The sequence below is a fragment of the Grampus griseus genome (genome assembly GCF_964374135.1).
Source record: "Grampus griseus genome assembly, chromosome: 16".
Lineage (NCBI taxonomy): Eukaryota > Metazoa > Chordata > Mammalia > Artiodactyla > Delphinidae > Grampus > Grampus griseus.
The window spans coordinates 57,888,536-57,905,991 of NC_139010.1; the positions used below are offsets into that span (position 1 = coordinate 57,888,536).

A 17,456-nucleotide genomic window follows, 5' to 3' on the forward strand; every position below is an offset into this window, starting at 1 on the left:
CAGTAATTCTTTATAATTCTGAATAGTAATCCTTTGTCTATTATATGCATGGCAAATATATTCTTCCAGTCTGGAAAAAAAAAAAAAAAAGACTGTAGGATTTTATAACAACTCAAAGGCATCCTAAAAAGGGGCAGATCCTGTTAACATAACAAGAATTACTTTTCAGTTTTAAGACACCAATTAGTAGACCCTCTTGTTTTAAGTAAAACTCAAATTCTACTAAATCATCATTTGGAGAGTCCCTTGGACTCCCTGGAAAATGTGATCTATGTTTAAGTGGCTCTAATAGTTTCAATAGACTAAGAGGTACTCCAACTACAGTGGGAGGGACTGGGTTCTAGAATCACCCTGAGTGATGTCAACCCTTCTATGAATCCATGAAGTTCAGTTTCTTAAGTAACATATGAAGATGGCTGGCCTCTGAAGGACAAAACTGTCAAAGGGCTATGTTATGGTGAGTTCACTAAAGGGAGGCAGATTGCAGGAATATATTTTAGTTTTTTCTTTGGCAACGGGTAAATCCCACTCTTAGCATTCACTTTTTTTTTAACATCTTTATTGGAGTATAATTGTTTTACAATGGTGTGTTATTTTCTGCTGTATAACAAAGTGAATCAGCTATATGCATACATATATCCCCATATCCCCTCCCTCTTGCATCTCCCTCCCACTCTCCCTATCCCACCCCTCTAGGTGGTCGCAAAGCACCGAGCTGATCTCCCTGTGCTATGTGGCTGCATCCCACTAGCTATCTATTTTACATTTGGTAGTGTATATATGTCCATGCCACTCTCTCACTTCGTCCCAGCTTACCCTTCCCCCTCCCCATGTCCTCAAGTCCATTCTCTATGCCCCAGCATTCACTTTAAATCATGGGTTACAACCCATTAGCGGATGACAAAATCAAGTCCATGGGCCTCAATCAGCACTTTCACTTTATTACTTTAGTGAAACAGAATAGAATAGAATAGAATAGAATAGAATAGAATAGAATAGAATAGAATAGAATAGAAAATATCAGAATGCATTACACATAGCAAGGGTAAATACTGTTTTATGAAACTTTCATGTCAGTTAAATGTGTGGGTGAGATATAAATGTATTTCTTAACTTGGTCACTCTAAAGAACTCAAGCTTAGGGACAGGGACACAACCATGCAGAAAGAGCAGGGAGACAGAGACTCTGCGAGATGACGAGTTTTAATGACACAAATGACACCCACAATCACACTTGGCTCTTCAGACAACTTGATCTTTGGGACTCAAATTTGTACAGAGTAAAGCAACACAGAGGAGCACACAAGTGACATGGGCAATACTCCTGCTTCCAGCGAGGGGGCAAGACATCTACATTTCATCATCAAAGTATCTTTTTATTCTTCTCAAATAAAAGCCTTAATTTGCTCTGGCCTCCAAACGGGCTCTAATCCCAGATCCCCATTTCCTTTAAAGACATGTTCTCTTCCCGTGAGGCCAGCTTAAACAGAAACCGCCTCACCAGAACAGCTTTTCTGTCCCTCAGTAGTCTCTAATCTAGTTGTGATGTATACAACCAGGTTTGTGCAGGTAGGGAATACACGAGACAGAGGACCGCTTTGGTGGTGCTTGTTTGGGTGGTGTTTCTTCACTGGATTTTGGTGACTGCTTCATGGATGGAGCTGGCCACATAATCTAGGTTTTTGGTGGTTAAGCCACACATGTTGATCCGACCACTTGGCAGCAGATAGATGTGCTTTTCATTGACCAGATACTCAACCTGCTTGGCTGTTGAAAACCAAAAGAGATACATAATCAGAGCAGTAGGAATCCTTTAAGTAATGGAGGTCCAGAGAGTCCATTACAATGACAATTTCCTTTCTTCCCCCTAACACAGAGAAGCAAAACAATAGGAGTTATTTTGTCCACCTGACACAGTGAGAAATACGCTCAGCAGATTCTGGAAACCACTCTTATGAGCTAACTTCCTAATCCCCAGCAAGTTTAACACGGTTCTTCCTGATGGGAATTTTAATCTGGGACTACCTCCCAACCAAACCTTGGAGGTTACGTTCACCGGGACACCCTATCCACTCAACCAAACCCACAGACCTAAGAACAATCCATTAATATGAAAAACTGGTTAAGAACTGCTTTGTTTATCTCTTCCTTTACCTCTATTTGTTTAAGCCTGAGCACCCAGAGCAACTTCCCTTTGACGTTTCATTTTCACAGTACATTGGACAAGGCCCTGAGATGAGCATTGCTGGATAAATGCTGTGTGTGCGAACCCGCAGCCTGAACACTGCAGAGACCTCTCGGGCCTGGCGCATCTCAGCTCTCATTCACACACACACACACAGGAGGGTTTTCCCATGAGTCTGCAGAAACGCTGCTGTATGAAATGGGAAGGGACTGCCTGTACTTCCCTTCTGCCACAATCTCTAGAGCTTTTTTTGCTTTATTGCAAATCCATGAGAGAATTTTAGCTGATTTTTTTCCCCTAAGTAATTAGCACCCTTAAGGCACCATCAATTTGAGGGATCAGGATAATAATAATTGTCATGGACTGAATGTTTGTGTCTCTCCAAAATTCATACTTTGAAACCCTAAGCCCCATTGTGATGGTATTAGGAGGTGGAGCCTTTGGCTGGTAATTAGGTTTAGATGAGGTCACGAGGGTAAGCATGCATGATGGGAATAGTGACCTTTATAAGAAGAGACCAGAGAGGCTTGCTCATGCACGAGCTCTCTCTCTCTCTCTCCCCCCCTCACCTCCTCCCTTCATGTGAGGATACAGCAAGAAGACAGCCACTTGCAAGCTAGGAAGAGAAACCCGATCAGAACCTGTTGATGCTGGCATCCTGATCTCAGACTTCCCAGCCTCCAGAACTGTGAGGAATAAATTTCTGTTGTTTAAGCCACCCAGTCTATGACATTTTGTTATAGCAGCCCAAGCAGACTAAGACAGTAATAAAATCATAATCATCAGTGGAGCAAACATTAGGTGCCAGGCAGTGTTCTAAGCACTTTATATTAGCTCAGTTAATCTTGATAATAACCTTATCGCCCCCATGTTACAGATGGCATAGATGGAAGTTAAATGACCTTCCCAAGGTCACACAGCTAGTCAGCTGTGAATCTGGAATTTTAAGGTAGGCAGTATAACTCCCGGCTCTCAGCTCTTAGCCAGGATACTATACTGCCTTTGTATGGAAGTGAAAAACCTAGACCCTGTACTCAGTGCTACCTTTGGGCCCCTCCAAACAAAGCCACCTTCACAGTAGCCCTGATCAGCTTTAACTATGTGAATTACAGCCATCCAAGGAGAGAGCGCCTAACCTCACACATCAACAGAGCCACGGGCACAGCACCTTGTAAAGCCTATGCCCCAGAGGTAGATGTTGTGGTTACAGGGCTCCCGCCCCGTTTTCTTAAATAGAAATGAAACTTCTCTACTTTTATGGGGAAAGGGAGTATCACAGTTGAGAAGCTAGTAAAAGTTAGGGACTTTTCCCTAGAAAAAGGCCAATATAGGCATACCCAATTTTAAAAATATTTCAGGATGAAAGCCCCTGTTCTGATAGATAAAATGTAGAAAAGGAAGTACCACAACATGAGAATTGTAGAAACTATGTGGCGGGCACATGGGGTTCAAGTCCTCTAACTTTTCTGTATGTTTAAAATTTTTCCTAATAAAATGTCGGGAAGAAAAAAAACAAACCCTGTTTTTAAAAAGGGTAAATAATGCCAAGTTCTAAAAGTATAACTTTATGTTATAAGGCCAGGTCTATTCTCACCACTTTTCAATTCATAATAAAACTAATTTCCTACTCTGGAGAGTGGGACAATATGGATACTTCATGGGAAGACATCCCCACCTTGTGAGCTTTTAGAATATTACTACTCACATGCACCCCAGTGTTCACTGCAGCACTCTTTACAATAGCCAGGTCATGGAAGCAAGCCCATCGACAGACAAATGGATAAAGATGTGGTACATATGGACTATTACTCAGCCGTAAAAAGGAACAAAATTGGGTCATTTGTAGAGATGTGGGTGGACCTAGAGACTGTCATACAGAGTGAAGTAAGTCAGAAAGAGAAAAACAAATATCGTATATTAACACATATATGTGGAATCTAGAAAAATTGTACAGATTAACTGGTTTGCAAGGCAGAAATAGAGACACAGATGTAGAGAACAAACGTATGGACACCAAGGGGGGAAGTGGCGGGGTGGTGGTGGTGGGATGAATTGGGAGATTGGGATTGACATGTATACACTAATATGTATAAAATAGATAACTAATAAGAACCTGCTGCATAAAAAAATAAATTAAAAAAAAAAAAGAGGGCTTCCCTGGTGGCGTAGTGGTTAAGAATCCACCTGCCAATGTACGGGACATGGGTTCGAGCCCTGGTCCGGGAAGATTCCACATGCCACAGAGCAGCTAAGCCCGTATGCCACAACTACTAAGCCTGCGCTCTAGAGCCCGTGAGCCACAACTGCTGAAGCCCGCGTGCCTAGAGCCCCTGCTCTGCAATAAGAGAAGCCATCACAACAAAAAGCCCGCGCACCGCAACAAAGAGTAGCCCCTGCTCTCAGCAACTAGAGAAAACCCGCATGCAGCAGGGAAGACCCAATGCAGCCAAAAATTAAATAAATGAATAAATAAATAAATCTATTTAAAAAAAAAAAAAAGAAATGTGGCTAGGGAAAAAAAAAAGAATATTACTACTAAACACCATTTCCATTACACTTAATATCTTAAAAATTGTATAAGGATGATTTTCCTTAATTAAGGAAACTAATTCCCCATTCCAGAACTGTGAGGACACCAAAGGCTAACTGAGCTATCCGTTTACTTTCTTGGTTAGCCTCATTTTACCCCAAAGTGTTTCAGTGAGTCTGCAATATACAGTCTTTACCACCTTTCTTTTGGCTTTTTTCTGAGCCCATTTCAAACAGGCACTCTGATGGCCCTGGTTTATAGTACCTCCCAGTACCTAAGGTTCTACTGACTACCCAAAGGCACACATCTGTCCCCTGAGCCACTCAGACACAAGCTCCACAGGGAGGTCATATCTGCACCATGCAACCAGTGGCTTGGCTTGAGGTGCTCAGGAATTACTTATTAAATGAATGAGTCCTCTATCATCAGACGGGATGGCCAATCACTGATACACCCTACTGACGGCTGACCAAGATCGTGCATGTCTGCCTGCTAGACTGTCAACTGACTTTTAATTCCAACTACCAATCTAAATTCTTATTTATGAAGTGAAAAGAGAATGTTGTAACCTAGGCAATGCTTGGAGACTAGGAAAGACCTGTTAAGAAATTAGGTCCTTCGATAATCATATGTAATATTTATACTTAAGGTTAAGGAAAACCCAAAAGGTGCCTAAGCATTTATAAAAGATGTTTCATAAATCAAAGCTCCAAGGTACAAATCCTGTTACTTCCCAGCTGGCTCTGAGCCACTTCCCAAGCCCATAAAAATGAAAGTATCTGAGTTATGTTCTGGAGGGTAGACCACACAATGCTCTTCTGAGACCCAAGCAGTCCAGGAGATGGGTGGGGCACACTGAGAAAATCTAATTTGTTCTGGTCCAAAGTCATAGCTGACCAAATGGGCAACAGCTAAGGGAGCCAAGCCCAAGAACACTGGCCGTGAGGAGTGCTGTGTCCAACAGTGAGTATTCGAGGCGGTGGGGCCACTTACGGTTCAACCCGGTGAAACTGAACATTCCAATCTGCTCCGTGATATGGTTCCAGGTTCCAGGGGTCTTGAGGGCTTCTAATCGTGCCCTGAGCTCAGATCTCATGGTCAGAATGCGGTCAGCCATTGTCTTCACGTTACCTGTCCTGAGTGGACAGCAATATGAATACCAATCCACACAGGAGAGATGGTACACGAAAACAGAAAAATTTTTTAAATGTAATTTAATCTGTACGCTGAAAACATGATCACAACCTGCCTATTATGGTATGTGGATGTCTGGATGGGTGGATAAGGAGACCAGAGAGATAGACTTACTAGGCAGAAGGAAAGGACTTTATTTACTGATGGAGTTTATGGCTAGTCTTAGGTATACTGGCTGTAATACCACTTATGTTTTAACTCAGACTTCAGCTAGGTGCTGCTTGAGACAGGATAATATATTTTCTTCAGCTAGGTGCTGCTTGAGACAGGATAATGTATTTTATCAGGTGTAATTAAGTAGAGATTGCAGATTTAGCTACTACAAAAAAATTACTGTTTCAAAATAAGACAAAAAGTATATAAATTAGATAAGAATGAAGAGCCCCAAAATTGTTGCACTAACTTGAAGTTAGATATTCTATTTTATCAGAAATTCCTCCCTGTATTTCCCAACTTTAAGGGGAGGAAGCCTGGGTGGTGGGAGAGTGGGGGAAACTCCCATTCACTGAGGGCCTCCTTCCTATGTTCCCAGTGCTCTGTTACACACAGTGTAAGTGTCAGCCCTATTTTACAGAAATAATAACTGACACTCAAAAGAGGTTCAAGTATTTTTGTCCTGCCTCTGCCAGCATAAAAGGAAGAGACAGTTAAATGTAATGGGACAATCGCTGTTCTGCATCCCCACGCTTCGCCCATCGGCGTTGAGCCCCTTACCATTCATTAAAAAGCTCAGGGTCAGAGAGGGTATGGGCCACGATTCGTGCTCCCTGAGCAGGGGGATTGGACCACGTAATTCGCACTATCTTCTCCATCTGGGAAAGGACCCGGAGGATGCTATCAGGTTCTTTCGCAACCACGGTCAGATTCCCCACTCGCTCATCTAAAAGGAAGGAGGAGAATCAGCCTTGGGGCTCCGGGGGCGGCGAGGCTGGGGCAGCTGGGCTGTAACTCATGACAGCACTCACTGTAGAGCCCGAAGTTCTTGGAGAAGGACTGGGCACAGAAGAGCTCGAACCCTTCAGACACAAAATAGCGAATGGCCCAGGCGTCTTTTTCCAGGTTGCCAGATGCGAAGCCCTGATAGGCTGAGTCAAAGAAGGGGAACAGAAACCGGCGCTGCGAGAAAGGAAAGTGAGTCAGGGCAGGAAATCCTCCTGGAACCAACCTCAGACACCGGCCTTCCTTCCCCAACTGGTGCCTGGAAGGAATGTCTCACCCCTGTCCATTTCTCCTACCTCTTTCCTTTCTGCATCCAACTCCACTTTACATCTGTTTCTCTATTCACCTAAATACCAACCAACAAATCTAACTTCGGTAAACCTTAGTTTTTTAAGTATATTGTCCTAGAGTGTCACGATGCTGCTTTGCCAACAAGGGCACATCTGATCATGTCACTCCATGACATCAAAGATTTCCAGGGGCTCCCCACTGCCCTCAGAATAAAGTCCGAGGCTTCAGCACAGGACCTGGCCCCCATTTACCTCTCTAGCCTCATCACTCACTCGCCCCCTCCCCTGGAACTCCAGCCCGTACCAAGAATTACTTTTACTTCCTCATATGGACCATGACCTCTGCCTTGGGCTTTTGATGGTGCTCTTCCCTCTGCAGGAAACATTCCTTCCCTGCAGCCCTGACCCATCCTCATCCTTCAAGTCTAAACACGGAAACCACTTCTTTCAGGAAGGCTTCCTCTGCTACCACTAGCCCTCCCAAAATGCACGCACTCCCCAGAGTCTGGGCTATGTGCCTCCATAGGACCCCATCAACGCAGCTGTCTCACAGTACGTGGCTGTCTCCCCAAACCGGCTGTATGCTCTGAGGGCGGGACCACCTCTGCTTTGTTCACTATTGTCCCCCTATGGCACCTGGTACATAATAGTTTATCAAGAAGTATTCTTTAAACATGTTAATGAAGAATATATACACCTTGAGCTAGAAATTCCAGTGTAGAAAGTTATCCCAAAGAAATAATAAAAAGGAGGTTTGGGGCTTCCCTGGTGGCGCAGTGGTTGGGAGTCCGCCTGCCGATGCAGGGGACACGGGTTCGTGCCCCGGTCCGGGAGGATCCCACATGCCACAGAGCGGCTGGGCCTGTGGGCCATGGCCGCTGGGCCTGCGCGTCCGGAGCCTGTGCTCCACAACGGGAGAGGCCACGACAGTGAGAGGCCCGCGTACCGCAAAAAAAAAAAAAAAAAAAAAAAAATAGGAGGTTTATTACATATATTGTTCACAAGAGTAAGAAACCTGGGCACGAAATGGCCATCAACTGATTTAATCAATCTGTACTGTGACATAGCCATGCATGTCATGTATAACTACACTAAAAAAAAATTTAAAAAGAAAAGAGCCTGACATTCTGTATATCAAAATGTTAACAGTGGCTTTCTTTGGGTAATAGAATTTATAGTTAGTACTTATTTTTTCTTTGGGCTTTTCTCCATTTTTCCAAATTCTTCCGTAAATAGGTACTGCTGTTGAATACATCAAATATTAACACACACTATTTTAAGAGATGCTCTGAAAAGACAGTTACCTTCATGACAGAGGCAATCTGCTTCCACTGCTCCGGAGTTGGGTCAGTCCCAGTCGGGTTGTGTGCACAGGCGTGGAGGACAAAGATGGAGAACTCGGGAGCTTTCTGGAGAGAAGGAAGCTATGTAAGTTCTGACACCAGCAGGGACATGGGGGGCAGAGTCAGGGGCACAGAGGGCAGGTACTCCCTCCTTACGTGCCATTTCAGAAACCACCATCTGGCCTGAGTAGGGTGTCTCAGACTCTCTCACCTATCAACTGATCCAAAGACTTTTCCCTGCTCTTCTTGACGTCATAGCATTCTGTCTACTTTTTCTTCTAATAACCCACCTCCAGATCATTCAGAAAACCCTGGAGGTCTAGTCCTCTCTTCGCTGCATCCCAATAGTGATAAGACCGAATTTCTTTAAATCCAGCGGCAATAAAGACACCATTATGATTCTCTGCAAGCAAAGGGGTAAAATGTTAAATGTTTTACAAACACAAGGAGGCATGAACAGAAGGGACTCAAGGCAGCTTCCAGGGCCCTCACAGGCTCAACATCCACTGGGTGACATGGAGGTGAGGGGTTAAGATTGAGAGGAATGACTGTGACCAACAACAAGTTTGACCAGTCTAGTCATGCTGACTTACATCCTACTACAGTGGGACCTCCCTCCTCTGGGAAGGCTCAATATACACTAAAACACAAGTTCACCAAGAGTCTTGGGATAAAGTAGTCCCAATCTGAATTTAAGCATCAGGTTACCCATGTACTACCATAATCCACTGCTCAAGCCATTCTCATGTTAGTTGATCCAGGGCTGGGTTACATTTTCAGTGTAAGCAGTGAAATTCATGAGGATAATTCCTTCCCTGCCAGCCCCGACCCATCCTCATCCTTCAAGTCTAAACACGGAAACCACTTCTTCCAGGAAGGCTTCCTCTGCTACCACCAGCCCTCCCAAAACACACACACTCCCCAGAGTCTGAGCTATGTGCCTCCATAGGACCCCATCAATATAGCTGTCTCACAGTATGTGAGAATTCCTCTGGCTTCTCTGTTTCTCCTCTCGCTACAGCTACAGGACTCACCCCAGGTTGGTGAGGATACATAGACGGGCGTGTCCTTGTTGTTTGTTCCATTGTACCATCGCGCTAAGAACTCAGCTCCAATTCGAAGTGCACCTGTTCCCCCCAAACACTGCACACCTCCTACCTGGAAGAGAACAAGCAGGGTCACTGGTTATTTAATGGTGAGGTCAGATAATATTAGGGAAAATATGGTAATGATGAGCACTTCCTTAAATGTGTTATCTCTATAAAATGTCATAACTACATGAAAAAGTATTATTTGCCCATGTTTACAAACGAGGAAACTAAGGCTAAGAAGTGAAGCACCTTGCTCAAAGTTACCAGCTACTCAGCAGAAAGGTCAGATCTTCACCCAGGAAGTCTGGAAGTCTGACCCCCAAAGGAGCGTCCCTCTGAACACAGAGGGGGAGGACATACCTAGGCCCTAGGACATACCTCGGGCACACTAGAGTGTGCCCTGCAAAGCAAACCCATCCCTTTGCACCCATCCCAAGATCAAAACTGCCCTCCAACAGAAGCCGGTAAAATAATGTTCCGAGCTTGCTATCATCAGTCTGCAATGCCCTTTCTCATTGCTATGACAAAGGCTTATTAATCCTTAGAAATGTTCTCACAGAACAAAGGTTATATGCAAATACTACTCTCCTCTCCTGAAGCTTCCTCTTATCTTAAAATGGCCTCACCTGGGCAATAATAAAAGTCCTACGTTTTACCGTTTACAAAATACCTTCACACACATTCTTGTTTGACCCTCACACAGCCCTGTAAAGTAAGTTCTAGATCCCCAATTTATACATGAGGAAATTGATTCAGAGAAGTGGTTCACCAAGGGATTCGCAGCTGGTGAGCGGCAGAGCTGGGTATAAATCCAGGCCTTCTCACTCTACATCTAGTCACTAGGCCCTACTTCTGTTGTTCTGCCTAAACATCTTTGCTTTTGCCCCTTCACACTTCTAATTAGGTTTTAGCATAACTCTTTCAGTAGAGAAATGTCATTAATTACGTGTTGCTTAATATGTCTAAAGGAGAAAGAAAGAGAAAGATCACATAAGAATGTCTACTGAAAAGGAAGGACACACACCAATGTAATAACAGCAGCAACCTCTGGTGAGGGGCCTAGGATGTGGGAATAGTGGTCAAAGGGACTTTGGCCTAATCTACAAGTTGTTTTTTTAAAAAATAAGGAGAATGTATTCATGTATTATTTGGAAAATTTTTTAATAATTTAAAATATATATTTAGATGTCTGTAATTTGCTATAAAATAATTCAGTTTTGGCAGGGAGGGTGGGGGAATATACAAGACTGACCAAATACAGATCATTGTTGAAGCTAGCTGATGGATCCATGGGGGTTTGTTCATTACAGTTTTAACTACTTTTGTATATATTTGAAATTTCCCACAATAAAGAAGTAAAAAAAAAAAACTTCCTAAAGAAGAAAAGCTTCCAAAATCTTTAAAAAAAAAAACTAACGTCAACACCAACGCTGAAAGATGACAAAGGGAAAAAAAAGAGAAAAAAAGAGACCTCTTTCATGAATATTGATACTAACTTCCTAAATATTGATGAACAGTATGAATCCAATAGTGCATATAAAAATACTCCCTTGGTCAAGTTAGTCATCTCACGAATGCACGATTATTAACAAATATAGGAGTGAGTCAGTTTTCCTGGACCTCTCCCATGTATATATGTTATTAAACTTTGATTTTCTCCTATTTTAAAAAAAAGAGAAAAGAAATATAAAATTTGTCATGCTGTTAGATAGAGAAAATGATCACCCAAATGATCATCATAACAGGAGAAAACAATAGAGCTATTTCTGATATAAATGCTTGGGAAAAATAGAAGCAATGAGACTTCCTAAAAATAACTAAAAAGAAAAGAAAATAAGATCCAGCCATGATGAGTAAGTCAGCTTCATGAAGAACACTGAATCACGAGCAGAAGTTCCCTTTAAGCTAGGAACTAGGCAATAATACCAATTATCACTATTATTCCCCACTGCTCTATTTATATTCAGAGATCTGAGCATCTGTGAAAGAACATCGCCTGAAACATGAAACAGAAGCGAAGTTGACGTTCAGGAAAACGAGGAACTGAGCACAGCATCCACTGCAGAGAGGAGCAAAGGCAGTGGACTGGGATGGAAAAGGTCACTGTGCATCAGATGTGGTTCTTCAAAGTGGTCCCCCCGAGCACTGGTCCCTTCCCATTACTTTATTTTCTTTTTATGTTAATAATTTCATTCATTCATTCATTCATTTATTACAGTAGGTCCTTGTTGGTTATCTATTTTAAATATAGCAGTGTGTACCTGTTGCTTCCCATTAACTTAAAGGTTTGGGCTTCACATTGTGACCTACCTGGATTCCTTACGCAAATCTCGACCAAGGTGATATAACCTAAATGTACATTCATTTTTTATGGATTTGTCATCAGCTAAGCTGAATGTCAACTTTATTCATTATTTCATATTTCAAATACCTCAGCACTTTGTATAGGAATGTTGATACTTCCTATACAAATGAGCAAGGTCTCCCTTAAAGCAGGGACTTAAAGTTATCATGGATATGTGACAGGTGCATGTGGATATCAGTAAAGACATCCCCAAGCATAGTTTTTATATTTCCTGTGCTCAGCTTTTTTTTTTGTTTTTGGGGGGTTTTTTTGTTTTGTTTTAATTAATTTATTCTTTTTTCTTATTAGTCATCCATTTTATACACATCAGTGTATACATGTCAATCCCAATCTCCTGATGCATCCCACCACCACCTCCGCCCCCGCCACTTTCCCCCCTTGGTATCCATACGTATGTTCTCTACATCTGTGTCTCTATTTCTGCCCTGCAAACCGGTTCATCTGTACCATTTTCTAGGTTCCACATATATGCGTTAATACACGATATTTGTTTTTCTCTTTCTGACTTACTTCACTCTGTATGACAGTCTCTAGATGCATCCACATCTCTACAAATGACCCAATTTCGTTCCTTTTTATGGCTGAGTAATATTCCAGTGTATATATGTACCACATCTTCTTTATCCATTCATCTGTCGATGGGCATTTAGCTTGCTTCCATGGCCTGGCTATTGTAAATAGTGCTGCAATGAACATTGGGGTGCATGTGTCTTTTCGAATTATGGTTTTCTCAGGGTATATGCCCAGTAGTGGGATTGCTGGGTCATATGGTAATTCTAATTTTAGTTCTTTAAGGAACCTCCACACTGTTCTCCATAGTGGCTGTATCAATTTACATTCCCACCAACAGTGCAAGAGGGTTCCCTTTCCTCCACACCCTCTCCAGCATTTGTTGTTTGTAGATTTTCTGATGATGCCCATTCTAACTGGTGTGAGGTGATACCTCATTGTAGTTTTGATTTGCATTTCTCTAATAATTAGTGATGTTGAGCAGCTTTTCATGCTTTTTGGCCATCTGTATGTCTTCTTTGGAGAAATGTCTATTTAGATCTTCTGCCCATTTCCGGGTTGGGTTGTTTGTTTTTTTACTATTGAGCTGCATGAATTGTTTATATATTTTGGAGATTAATCCTCTGTCCGATGATTCATTTGCATATACTTTCTCCTATTCTGAGGGTTGTCTTTTTGTCTTGTTTATGGTTTACTTTGCTGTGCAAAAGCTTTTAAGTTTCATTAGGTCCCACTTGTTTATTTTTCTTTTTATTTCCATTACTCTAGGAGGTGGATCAAAAAAGATCTGTGATTTATGTCAAAGAGTGTTCTTCCTATGTTCTCCTCTAAGAGTTTTATAGTGTCCAGTCTTACAATTAGGTCTCTAATCCATTTTGAGTTTATTTTTGTGTATGGTGTTAGGGAGTGTTCTAATTACATTCTTTTACATGTAGCTGTCCAGTTTTCCCAGCACCACTTATTGAAGAGACTGTCTTTTCTCCATTGTATATCCTTGCCTCCTTTGTCATAGATTACTTGACCATAGGTGCATGGGTTTATCTCTGGGCTTTCTATCCTGTTCCATTGATCTATATTTCTGTTTTTGTACCAGTTCCATATTGTCTTGATTACTGTAGTATAGCTTTGTAGTATAGTCGGAAGTCAGGGAGTCTGACTCCTCCAGCTGCATTTTTTTCCCTCAAGACTGCTTTGGCTATTCGGGGTCTTTTGTATTGATTACTGTAGTATAGCTTTGTAGTAGAGTCGGAAGTCAGGGAGTCTGATTCCTCCAGCTGCATTTTTTTCCCTCAAGACTGCTTTGGCTATTTGGGGTCTTTTGTATCTCCATACAAATTTTAAGTTTTTTTGTTCTAGTTCTGTAAAAAATGCCATTGGTAATTTGATAGGGATTGCATTGAATCTGTAGATTGCTTTGGGTAGTATAGTCATTTTCACAATATTGATTCTTCCAATCCAAGAACATGGTATATCTCTCCATCTGTTGGTATCATCTTTAATTTCTTTCATCAGTGTCTTATAGTTTTCTGCATACAGGTCTTTTGTCTCCTTAGGTAGGTTTATTCCTAGGTATTTTATTCTTTTTGTTGCAATGGTAAATGGGAGTGTTTCCTTAATTTCCCTTTCAGATTTTTCATCATTACTGTATAGGAATGCAAGAGATTTCTGTGTATTAATTTTGTATCCTGCAACTTTACCAAATTCATTGATTAGCTCTAGTAGTTTTTTGATGGCATCTTTAGGATTCTCTATGTATAGTATCATGTCATCTGCAAACAGTGACAGTTTCACTTCTTTTCCAATCTGTATTCCTTTTATTTCTTTTTCTTCTCTGATTGCTGTGGCTAGGACTTCCAAAAGTATGTTGAATAACAGTGGCAAGAGTGGACATCCTTGTCTTGTTCCTGACCTTAGAGGAAATGCTTTCAGTTTTTCACCATTGAGAATGATGTTTGCCGTGGGTTTGTCGTATATGGACTTTATTATGTTGAGGTAGGTTCCCTCTATGCCTACTTTCTGGAGAGTTTTTATCATAAATGGGTGTTGAATTTTGTCAAAAGCTTTTTCTGCATCTATTGAGATGATCATATGGTTTTTCTTCTTCAATTTGTTAATATGGTGTATCACATTGATTGATTTGCATATATTGAAGAATCCTTGCATCCCTGGGATAAATCCCACTTGGTCATGGTGTGTATGATTCTTTTAATGTGTTGTTGGTTTCTGTTTGCTAGTATTTTGTTGAGGATTTTTGCATCTATATTCATCAGTGATATTGGTCTGTAATTTTCTTTTCTTGGAGTATCTTTGTCTGGCTTTGGTAACAGGGTGATGGTGGCCTCATACAATGATTTCGGGAGTGTTCCTTCCTCCGAAAATTTTTGCAAGAGTTTGAGAAGGATGGGTGTTAGCTCTTCTCTAAATGTTTGATAGAATTCACCGGTGAAGCCATCTGGTCCTGTACTTTTGTTTGTTGCAAGATTTTTTATTTTTTTTTTTGTGGTACACGGGCCTCTCACTGCTGTGGCCTCTCCCGTTGCAGAGTACAGGCTCCGGACGCGCAGGCTCAGTGGCCATGGCTCACTCCATGGCACGTGGGATCTTCCCAGAACGGGGCACGAACCCATGTCCCCTGCATCGGCAGGCGGACTCTCAACCACTGTGCCACCAAGGAAGCCCTGTTGCAAGATTTTTAATCACAGTTTCAATTTCATTACTTGTGACTGGTCTGTTCATTTTATCTATTTCTTCCTGGTTCTGGAGGAAGAGGGGAGGTTATACCTTTCTAAGAATTTGTCCATTTCTTCCAGGTTGTCCATTTTATTGGCATACAGTTGCTCGTAGTAATCTCTTAGGATGCTTTGTATTTCTGCGGTGTCTTGTAACTTCTCTTTCATTTCTAATTTTATTGATTTGAGTCCAGTCCCTCTTTTTCTTGATGAGTCTGGCTAAGGGTTTATCAATTTTGTTTATCTTCTCAAAGAACAAGCTTTTAGTTTTATTGATCTTTGCTATTGTTTTCCTTGTTTCTATTTCATTTATTTCTGCTCTGATCTTTATGATTTGTTTCCTTCTGCTAACTTTGCATTTTGTTTGTTCTTCTTTCTCTAGTTCCTTTAGGTGTAAGGTAGATTGTTTACTTGAGATTTTTCTTGTTTCTTGAGGTAGGCTTGTATACCTATAAAATTCCCTCTTAGAACTGCTTTTGCTGCATCCCATAGGTTTTGGATCGTCGTGTTTTCATTGTCATTTGTCTCTAGGTATTTTTTGATTTCCTCTTTGATTTCTTCAGTGATATCTTGGTTAGTTAGTAGCATATTGTTTAGCCTCCATGTGTTTGTGTTTTTTTCCTTGCAATTCATTTCTAATCTCATAGCGCTGTGATCAGAAAAGATACTTGATATGATTTCAGTTTTCTTAAATTTACTTGGCTTGATTTGCGACCCAAATGTGATCTATCCTGGAGAATGTTCCGTGCACACTTGAATAGAAAGTGTAATCTGCTCTTTTTGGATGGAATGTCCTATAAATATCTCTGGTCTATTGTTTCATTTAAAGCTTCTGTTTCCTTATTTATTTTCATTTTGGATGATCTGTCCATTGGTGTAAGTGAGGTGTTAAAGCCCCCCACTATTATTGTGTTACTGTCGATTTCCTCTTGTATAGTTGTTAGCATTTGCCTTATGTATTGAGGTGCTCCTATGTTGGGTGCATATATATTAATAATTGTTATTTCTTCTTCTTGGATCCCCTGATCAATATGTAGTGTCCTTCCTTGTCTCTTGTAACGTTCTTTATTTTAAAGTCTATTTTATCTGATATGAGTATTGCTACTCCAGCTTTCTTTTATTTCCATTTCCATGGAATATCTTTTTCCATCCCCTCACTTTCAGTCTGTATGTGTCCCTAGGTGTGAAGTGGGTCTCTTGTAGACAGCATATATATGGGTCTTGTGTTTGTATCCATTCAGCAAGCCTGTGTCTTTTGGTTGGAGCATTTAATCCATTCACATTTAGGGTAATTATCAATATGTGTGTTCCTATGACCATTTTCTTAATTGTTTTGGGTTTGTTTTTGTAGGTCCTTTTCTTCTCTTGTGTTTCCCACTTAGAGAAGTTCCTTTAGCATTTGTTGTAGTACTGTTTTGGTGGTACTGAATCCTCTTACCTTTTGCTTGTCTGTAAAGCTTTTGATTTCTCCATCGAATCTGAATGAGATCCTGGCTGGGTAGAGTAATCTTGGTTGTAGGTTCTTCCCTTTCATCACTTTAAGTATATCATGCCACTCCCTTCTGGCTTGTAGAGTTTCTGCTGAGAAATCAGCTGTTAACCTTATGGGAGTTCCCTTGTATGTTATTTGTCATTTTTCCCTTGCTGCTTTTATTAATTTTTCTTTGTCTTTAATTTTTGCCAATTTGATTACTATGTGTCTCGGCATGTTTCTACTTGGGTGTATCCGGTATGGGATTCTCTGCGCTTCCTGGACTTGGGTGGCTATTTCCTTTCCCACGTTAGGGAAGTTTTCGACTATAATCTCTTCAAATATTTCCTCTGGTCCTTTCTCTCTCTCTCTTCTCCTTCTGGAACCCCTATAAGGCGAATGTTGTTGCGTTTAATGTTGTCCCAGAGGTCTCTTAGGCTGTCTTTATTTCTTTTCACTCTTTTTACTTTATTTTGTTATGCAGCAGTGAATTCCACCATTCTCTCTTCCAGGTCACTTATCCGTTCTTCTGCCTCAGTTATTCTGCTATTGATTCCTTCTAGTGTAGTTTTCATTTCAGTTATTGTATTGTTCATCTCTGTTTATTTGTTCTTTAATTCTTCTAGGTCTTTGTTAAACATTTCTTGCATCTTCTTGATCTTTGCCTCCATTCTTTTTCCAAGGCCCTGGATCATCTTCACTATTATTATTCTGAATTCTTTTTCTGGAAGATTGCTATCTCCATTTCATTTAGTTGTTTTTCTGGGGTTTTATCTTGTCCCTTCATCTGGTACATAGCCCTCTGCCTT

General features: G+C 41.2%; 1 protein-coding gene across 1 annotated transcript in view; it reads right to left on the reverse strand.

Annotated features, from left to right (window-relative positions):
- Positions 1–1,185: 1,185 nt before the first annotated feature.
- The window catches only part of GOT1 (glutamic-oxaloacetic transaminase 1), a 29,623-nt gene continuing 13,352 nt past the window's right edge, over positions 1,186–17,456 (reverse strand). Inside the window, exons 3-9 of the mRNA XM_082673360.1 lie at positions 9,516–9,639; positions 8,772–8,884; positions 8,443–8,547; positions 6,875–7,025; positions 6,624–6,789; positions 5,709–5,851; positions 1,186–1,767 (exon numbers count right to left, since the gene is read on the reverse strand). Coding sequence (XP_082529486.1) covers positions 1,628–1,767; positions 5,709–5,851; positions 6,624–6,789; positions 6,875–7,025; positions 8,443–8,547; positions 8,772–8,884; positions 9,516–9,639 — 942 coding nt within the window. The 3' untranslated portion in view covers positions 1,186–1,627. The remainder of the gene's footprint in view (positions 1,768–5,708; positions 5,852–6,623; positions 6,790–6,874; positions 7,026–8,442; positions 8,548–8,771; positions 8,885–9,515; positions 9,640–17,456) is intronic.